The 9,171-nt window shown below is 40.2% G+C and overlaps 1 protein-coding gene across 3 annotated transcripts in view; it reads left to right on the forward strand.

The window, feature by feature from the left end:
- Positions 1 to 9,171, forward strand: part of LOC126401856 (OX-2 membrane glycoprotein-like) — a 15,325-nt gene that overhangs the window by 3,819 nt on the left and 2,335 nt on the right. Inside the window, exons 2-3 of one of the 3 annotated variants that reach the window (XM_050063373.1) lie at positions 7,206 to 7,544; positions 9,017 to 9,055. In XM_050063373.1, coding sequence (XP_049919330.1) covers positions 7,206 to 7,544; positions 9,017 to 9,055 — 378 coding nt within the window. Of the gene's footprint in view, positions 1 to 7,205; positions 7,545 to 8,119; positions 8,666 to 9,016; positions 9,056 to 9,171 lie in introns of those variants that run through there. The other 2 variants (XM_050063371.1, XM_050063372.1) reach the window with 2 other exon arrangements.

The raw sequence follows: 9,171 nt of genomic DNA on the forward strand, positions 1-9,171 counted from the left end.
AAAATAATAAATATAAAAAGGACAGAGGTTTGATTCTGAGCTGAGGGTGAATTCTCGCTGTGTAATATTTGAATGTAAAGACAAAAACTGATGTCCAAAGAAATGATTGATGTGCATAAATTCAGTAACTTAAGACAGTCCTGAGTAACAAACTAATATCCAGCAGGATTTAGACTGTGACAGACAAGCTTTGACACGGACTGAATGAATGAGGAAATGAAACAGCGTGTAAGAGGGAAGAGACAGAGAAAAACTCAGGGTTTATTGAAGAAAACCTGTCAGCGAGCAGGTTAGGTTCACAGACTCTGTTACCATGGTGACTGATCAGTTAGGCTACCTCTCTTTCTGGAACGGATAACTCAGAGTTTCCCTCATCTCAGGGTTAACTTACTCTGAGTTTTCACATAACCCGCTTTCTGGAATACCCCTCTGAAGCTCAGGGGGGAGAAAATAAATAAACTGTGTACCGTGGGTACAGTTTTGCAAAACTGCGCACAGTTTACCAATCTGTCCACATGGATGTATATTGACAATCTGTACCCACACGTACCCACGGATTGTAAAACAGTGCACACAGTTTATTTATTTTTCTCTCCCCAGAACCTAGGGGGGTCCGTAGAAAAAGTCACTTGTTTTGGGCTTGTTTTCACAGGCCTGGTTGCTTATTTGTCTCGCGAGATCTGGGAACACTGGTTCTTACTATTGCAGGTGTGTAATGTGTTTTAGGCGGGTAATGTTACAGGTGGTATTATAGTACCACCTGTTGGATGTTTAGTGGCACTGCACCTTACGAAATGTCATGTAGTCTCCCAGTATGCCTTGCAGTCTCGGCTTTGTTATTGAGCCGACGCAGTAAAGTTTGATTTTTTTTTTTTTTTTAATAATCTTTAATCTTTATTTGAAATTTCAAGGCATACAAGGGATACATACATACATACATACAGGGATTTGGACATTCTCATTTTATGTAAGTAAAATTTGCCGATTAGTAGCATAAGATTAATTACAAAGGACAAAGATTCGTTATATACAAATTTTGTAATAATATCCTTCAGACCGACTGTGATGATATGTCCAGTTTTTTCATAAATATATTTTTTTAAAATCCCTCCAAAACACAGATGACACAGGGCAAATACAGAATAAATGTGCAATTGTCTGTGACTCAATCCCACAAAAAGTGCATTTATCATCCAAGTCAGTGAACCTGGAAATTGTGTTGTTACAAGAATAAATGTTGTGTAGTATTTTGAAATGAAGTTCTCTTATTTTATTTGAAATATAGAATTGAAAGGGGCACAAACATGTTTTACGCCAATTAATATCGACGAATTGTGAATTCCAGAAGAACTTTCCTCTGGGGGAGATCTTATTATAGCTATGAAGTGCATTCCTAACATGCTTTTTGGTAAATTTTCTAGTCCCTCTAATCATGAGAGAAGGTGTCTGAACCTCAATCTTTTGATAAGTTAAGTGACACTTCATTAACCCGAGCATACTCTGAGGAATGGCCTTTACAACAGAAGCAAATTCTTTGAATTTAACTGGAAAGGATTTTGTTTTTAAGGAATTTTCATATCTATAAAGATTGCCATTACCTTCAAATAGATCCACAACAAAAATTATACCCCTTTCAATCCAGCTTTCCTTATATAAAGTCTTGTTTTTGACAGTAATATTGCCATTGTTCCAAATGATTTCCTTATGAGGAGAGAAGTTCTGCACATAACACAATTTCCATGCCAATAAGGCCTGCTGATAAAACTTTGAAAATTTAACTGGTAATTTAGCGACAGTAAAATTGCAACTTAGTAAAAATTTTAAGCCACCTACCATTTTAGATAAACTGTGTGGAATAAAATACCACAGTGACGTCAGTTGCTCCAAACATTTCTTAAGCCATTTGATTTTAAAAGTGGAATTTAAATGAAAAAAATTCAGAAGTTCCAACCCCCTCTTTTTTGAGATAGTGGTGTTTGTTTTTCCAAACAAAATGTACAAACAAACTATTGATACCTTTACAGAGTGAATCATTTACAAAAAGTGATAAAGCAGGATAAACAAACCTTGACACACCTTCAGCTTTTGACAGTAACACTACCAAAAATGGAAAGGTCCCTTTGCAACCACATATTAAAGATGGATTTCGCCTTTTTGATTTTAGGGGGAGAGTTTAATTGCTGTCTCTGGGTGAGGTTTTTTGTAATATGAATCCAAAATATCTAAATATTTAACACATTGCTTGACAGGAATATTAAACATAAATTGTTCATCAGTCTCATAGAGACATAATATTTCAGATTTGCTGATGTTAAGTTTAAGGCTTGAAGCATCTGAAAATTCCAGAGTAGTCTGTAGCGCAGTTTGTATTTGTGATTTATTCTTAAGAAATAAAACCGTGTCGTCCGCTAGCTGGGAAATCTTTACCTCTCTTTCAAAGATTGTTAAACCATGAATATTGGAATTCTGTGAGATGTTCAAAAATAAAAGTTCAGCAACAATTAGAAATAGAAAACAAGAAATAGGACAGCCTTGACGTACACCTCTTGATACAGAAAACCTTTTAGACATTGTGGGATACAAGATAACTGAGCTGGTTATGAGCTTTATAGAACATGGCAATAACATTCATGAAATTGCTTCCAGAACCTAGGGTTTGTAAGGTCTGTATAATAAAAGAATGTTATATCGAATCAAATGCCTTGTAGAAGTCAAGGAAAAGCATCAATGCATTAGAGTTTATAAAATCAGAATAGTCAGTTAGATCTAACACTAATCTAATATTAGAACTAATATGAAAAGCCATTTTGATTTTCACTTATTATCTCATCTAAGTTTTTTTTTTAGTCGCTTAGCGTAAACTTTTATAATCTATATTTAGAAGTGAGATGGGTCTCCAATTCTCAATTATTAAGTGGTCTTCACCAGGTTTTGGAATCAAGGTTAACAAACCTTGTTTCATTGTGGTTGTCATTTCCTGCCTCCTTATACAATCCTTAAACATAAGTAGGAGATGATCCTTAATCAAATCCCAAAAACAAAGCTAGAACTCTACTGTCAGACCATCACTCCCAGGTGATTTCTTTAAGCTCATTGAGCGTACAGCTTCAGTTATTTCAGAGCAAGAGAGCTCAGTATCGCAAGCATCTCTAAAGTTTTCAGAAATCAGAGGTGTAAACTCTTTAATGCGGTTTATAAATGTTTCACATTTAGTCTGATTAAAATTAGATGTATATAGATTGTTGTAAAATGAGGTAATATGATTGGAGATGATGTTGGGGTCTGAACTTATGATACCATTTATGTTAAGAGATGTAATATTATTCCTTTTCCTGTTTCTTTTCTTTCCCTTTAAAACTAAAACAATCCACCGTCCTTCATTTGAAGTTATGGATTCCAAAACGTCCCCTTCAAATTTGTTAAACAATACTGCAACATCGGCAGAATGATTTGAGCCATGAGAAAAAAATATTGTATCACCCCATTGTGATTTCCAAATATACAAAAAATACATGAGTGAGTTTTTTGCAAAAATATTATGTCTGTACTGCAATTTCTGGGAAATAAAAATACTACTTTCCTTTTAGTATTATCACGTAGACCTCTTACATTCAAAGAACACAAATTCAGTGCCTTAAAACTTAAACATGACATTTTTAACAAAAATTAGCTTATATCTGCAGAACAAATAACTCTGCAAAATATTAAGAAGTAGTACTTACAAACTTTTAACCTCAACCATAAGTACCATCGTTTTGGTTTTACATTTTAAACCGTTTACCTTAATTAACACCCTGTATCACTGCTAGCCGTTGTTGGTTTTTGTAGACGTCACTGGCGAGTCATTTTTTTCCCTTCAATATACGCATCGGGGCCACGAAAGCCGGCTGGTTTCCCCTGTTTTCTGGCTTCTTCGACCAGAGGCCATAGCCAGTTTCTTTCCATCCTGTCGGTGTGTGTCAAATCTTCCTTGAGCTGTACAGTAGTTTCTTCTCTTTCAGGATGCTGTTGTCACGAGCAATTTTCCAGATCTTGCTTCTGTAGGACCTCATGTTGAACTGGATGATGATGGGTCGGTTTGAGTTGTCACGGGAAACTCCAATCCTGTGCACCGTGTCGATGAGAAAGCCCATCTTCTCCTTGTCGTCGGGTGCAAGCACAGCAAAAAGCTTCATTATTTCAGCTCTCCCCAGGTGTTTCATTCATCCCATACAGCCTCAGGTTCCAGCGTCTGCTGTAGCGTTCGGCCTCGTCACATCTCTGCTGTAGTTTAGTGATTTGTCTCGACACGTCTTTTATTTCCTTCTTGTTGTGTTTAACCTGCATTTCCACTGCTTTTAGCTGGTTGCATACCTCTGTAATGGCATCCGTGTTGCTGGATAATTTCTCCACCAGAGTTGCAAACCGGGTTGTTAGCTCCAGCACAGCTTTCAGGATGTCATCATTTGAAGCGCTTTTAGTTGATTCATCTTTCGCTCGTTGTTTTTTGGGGTCTGGGCCTTTAGTGCGTGTAATGGGTAACGGTGTGAACAAAGCATCATAGCGCTCGATGTCGTCGTGTAGCAGTGAAGCTTTGTCCTTAATATCTTTCACTCTTTTCGTCATGGCTACGCGCTGCACAACACAGGATCTGAAGTAGCGTTAGCTTGGTTAGCTAGCAGCTAAGATAGCTTTCTTTCGCCTGCGAGCATCAATTTTAGATATTATTTTACTCACAAACTCACTCTATAGCATGCAGCTTAAGGCGTTCTCGGCTCGTAGTGGTGATAATTTTCAGTTTAGTTGCCTTAGGTGTTGTGGTACAGTTTATAGTTTTGGAGCTCCTCACAAACATTCCTCACTAGTCGCCATCTTGAGTCGACTCTTAAAGTTTGGTATCAACGAAGCTATATGTGCAGTTTCATCATTGTTACACCACGAACCCAAACATGGTGTCAGAAGTGGACGCAATCTGCTGTCTACAGCTACATGAAGTCGCCAAGTGTGTTTTGCACGTTTTTGACTGATAATGCCTGATACACCGGAGCAGCACCAGGAAATAGCCATGGCCGCAAACATACCCCCGCCAACTCCGATGAAGCTCAGCAGCAACCTGAGTGCGAATTGGGAAATCTTCCGAGCAGAATATGAGGATTATGCTTTAGCAACGGGGCTAGTAAACAAGCCCAAGGAGGTCCTTGAGGAGTGTTATGGGAGCAGAGTGTCGACATGTCTACAAACACAACTTGACTCTGAGTGACGCGGAACCGTGAAGGCTATCATCCTGAATGGCTGGCCAGTCGATAAGGACGAAACTGAGCAGGCGGTAAGAGAGTACTGGCCTATCAAAGAGGAGTTAAGTGTTCAAAATGGGGTGTTGTTTAGAGGACAGAGAGTTGTGATCCCCAAGTCACTGCGAGCTGAAATGCTCGCCAGAGTACACTGCAGTCACATCGGAGGCCATGAACTGCCCACACGCCCCTGGCAGATAGTGAGCCTAGATCTGTTTCAACACAGTGGGAAAGACTTTCTGATGTGGATCATTACTCAGATTACTGGGAGATTGATGGTCTGCCAGACCTCAGTGCAGAGACTACAATAAAACGATGCAAGGCTCAGTTTGCTCGGTACGGGCAACCTGACAGGGTCATCACTGACAACGGGCCCCAGTTTGCCTGTACTCAGTTCCACCAGTTTTCTGTGTAATGGGAGTTTGAACATGTCACCTCCTCACCATGGCATCCCAAGGCCAACGGAAAGGCAGAGGCAGCTGTTAAAATTGCAAAGAATCTATGCAAGAAAGCACTTCGGGAAGGCAAGGACGCCTGGAAAGCAATATTACAGTGGCGAAACACTCCTACAGAGGGAATGGAGAGCAGTCCTGCTCAGCGTCTGATGGCACGGCGTCTGAAGTCAGCTCTGCCAGTGGCTCCTGCACTTCTTGAGCCACGGGTCATTACAGATGTAGTTGACAAATTGCGCCACAGGAAACAGGTGTCTAAACTCATCTATGACAGGACTGCGAAGGACTTACCTGAACTTGGAGTGGATGAAGCAGTTCGAATGAAACCACTGCCTGGGAACAGGACAGGCATCTGGCAGCGGGGAGTGTGTCTGCGCAAAGTAGCTCCACGGTCCTATCTGGTGGAGGTCGAGGGCTCTCTCTATCGTTGCAACCATGTCAACCTACGTATGACAGAGCCGATACCATCACAAAACCCTATGACAGGTTCAGAGGGTCCACGTGCCCCTGGCTCTCCACAGACCTCAGAAACAGCAGCTGTCCCATCATCATCTCATTCCCCTGCTCTCTCGCGTTATGGCCGTCAGATACGGCCTCCCAACAGACTGAACCTGTAAGTTCACATGGACAGTAACAAAATGGCGGGGGGGGGGGGTACTAAAAGAAAAGTGGGGGAGATAAGTGGAGCTGTGTTATTGTCTTGCAGATAGAGGTTATGTTACAGTGGCAATGTATAGCTATCTGTCTGGTTAAGCTCTTAAGTGTTATAAAAGAGTTTTGAGTTTTGGGTTACTTATAGAAAAGGGAGATGTTATAGGTGGTATTATAGTACCACCTGTTGGATGTTTAGTGGCACTGCATCTTACGAAATGTCATGTAGTCTCCCAGCATGCCTTGCAGTCTCGCCTTTGTTATTGTGCTGTGATCTGAGTGATGCAGTAAAGTTTGATATCAACAAAGCTATATCTGTGCAGTTTCATCATTGTTACACCACGAACCCAAACAGGTAATTGTGAAAATGCTTTTACATTGTTCAATGACAATATTCCAGTTTTACATAGAAGTTTGCAAAGCAACAGATACTTAACAAATGAGACATCACTGAGTTAAACCTGACTATTGTAGCCTATTATATCACAACAACAACAACAACAAAAACAACAGGCGCGCGCGGGAACACAGATGTAGTTTACCTATCAGGTATAAACTTATGCCCCGCCCCTTTATCCTAAATCCTGTATTCTTTAGATTCTGGGCTATTTGAAGTGAAGAAATATGATACGTTATATTATTTTTTGTGCCACTGATTTGCTGTGGACAGTTGTGTTCAGTAGCTCCTCTCAGACTTATGGTCAGGTGAAGGCAGGCAGTCACTCAGGATACTTAGACATGAAATCACACATGTTTATCTTTCTACTGTATGTATCACACTTGACCTACAGAGGAACACACTGCCTCACCTCTGACACTGTCCTCCCTGCAGGTCTAGCAGCTGTGATAGAGACTCAGCAGACTGTGATGGCAGCAGTGGGAGAAGAGGCTCTTTTAACCTGTCAGCTGATGCAACCTAAAGATGTTGTTCAAGTCACATGGCAGAAAGTTTTACCTGAGGGGGTGAAGAATATCGCTACTTACACCGAATACTTTGGTCAGAGAGTGAATCCTGACTTTAGAGATAAAGTGGAGTTTAAATATGCTGGACTGCAGAACAGCTCCATAGTTATCAAGAGGGTGACGGAGGAAGATGAAGGATGCTATTACTGTTTGTTTAACACCTACCCTGACGGAGCTCTCACTGGTTCAACCTGCCTCCAACTCTATGGTAAGAACCTTACAGTGTTATTAAAGACATCTCCATCATGGGCCCTAGGCGTTTTTGGAGTATTTTTACTGCCTTTACTTTTAAGCTCATATCACAGTCATTCTAAAGGCTACATACACATGCTATATCTTGTTTTTTTCAGGACAATCTGGGCTAACCAGATTTGCATGTCATGTCCTTCTATGTGCCTGTATTTTATATAAATTTTTATATCAATGAAAAAAACAAATCTGTGTGACTAAATTCTTACATTTTTACATGTATCTATATATATGAAGAGGGGAGACTCTCTGGAATCTGGCAATATAAGAACCATGATGGTGGGACATTCTGTCACTTCACAGTTGTCCAAAACAAGTGGTTTGTGCCAGGCGGACATGATTGCCAGTATTTATTCATTATTGCAAGAAATTCCATTGACTCATTCACAAGTCAAAAATGTGTTTTATCTGAAAGAAACATGCAATATTTACATCTAAGATAATAGAAAAATAGTCAACCAAGTGCAATGATGTCCTCCAAGATAATATTTACCACTTTGTTTGCAGTAAACAAAGTTTTTTGTTGTTTTTCAGTTTCAGTTATATATTGGGGGGGCATTTTGGGCATTGGAGGGGGGACACATGTCCCCCTCAATGTATATGGTGACTACGGCCCTGTCATGCATGCATAATTAGGCTACAGTTGTCTGGGTGCGCAAAGGTGAAGTACGCTGGTCTTGTCATACAAAGTTTGACGAGTGAACTAGAGAATATGGAGATATTTGCATCTTGAAAGCTGGACTACAAATGTGGATAGACAGGGAGAAACACACGCAAGCCTAACACGTGGTAAGATACGATATTCCTCACTATATGTGAAGTGACTGATAACAAGATGGATTGTAAAGAAATTCGTCAGGTTTTTATTTTGTAGACAATCAATCTGTATTTATAGCATGATGGGATGACAGCACAATGATGTGTGTGGTACCACTGGAGAGCTCCTGTCCTGCGCTTTCATGTGATATGCCTGGCATTTCTGTGCGACCCTGCATTCGCGAGTAATCCATCTAAGAGTAATGTGTGTGCAAAGCTGCATGAAAGCTCTGTTATTCATGATTTTAGTGTAACTTTATCATTTTTTTTCGCTGTGAAAACATTGGACTGCCGACAAGTCTTGTCAGGTCTTGTCGGAAAGCTATGATTCTGCTGTTTCACGTGGCTTCTCGCTATGACGCACGGTCGCGGAGAAAATCAATAGAGAAGAACAGGTGTATCAATAGAGAAGAACAGGTGTGAATTTGGACGCACTATGCGTCGTTCGGGCCCATAGGGTTAAAGTTTGTCCTGTAAAAACTTGATGTGATATCATGTTACCATGATTCCTGAGGTCACACTGTCGTCTGCTGATGGTGAGAAACACTTGAGAAGATACTGACTGATAGACTGATAAACACTTTATGGTTCTGATGTTTGAGTTTCTTTTTCCAGGTGTTGATGAGGAATCTGGGTCTGATAACAGTGATCGCAGTAAGTGAACCTTTATGTGGTCTCATGTCAGTCTCACCATTTGATCTGTAGTTGCTTTATGAATGTTGAGTGTTACTAATTTTCCTCTCTTCTCACAGATGTCACTTTGATCACTG

The sequence above is a fragment of the Epinephelus moara genome, chromosome 15 (genome assembly GCF_006386435.1).
Source record: "Epinephelus moara isolate mb chromosome 15, YSFRI_EMoa_1.0, whole genome shotgun sequence".
Taxonomy (NCBI): Eukaryota; Metazoa; Chordata; class Actinopteri; order Perciformes; family Serranidae; genus Epinephelus; species Epinephelus moara.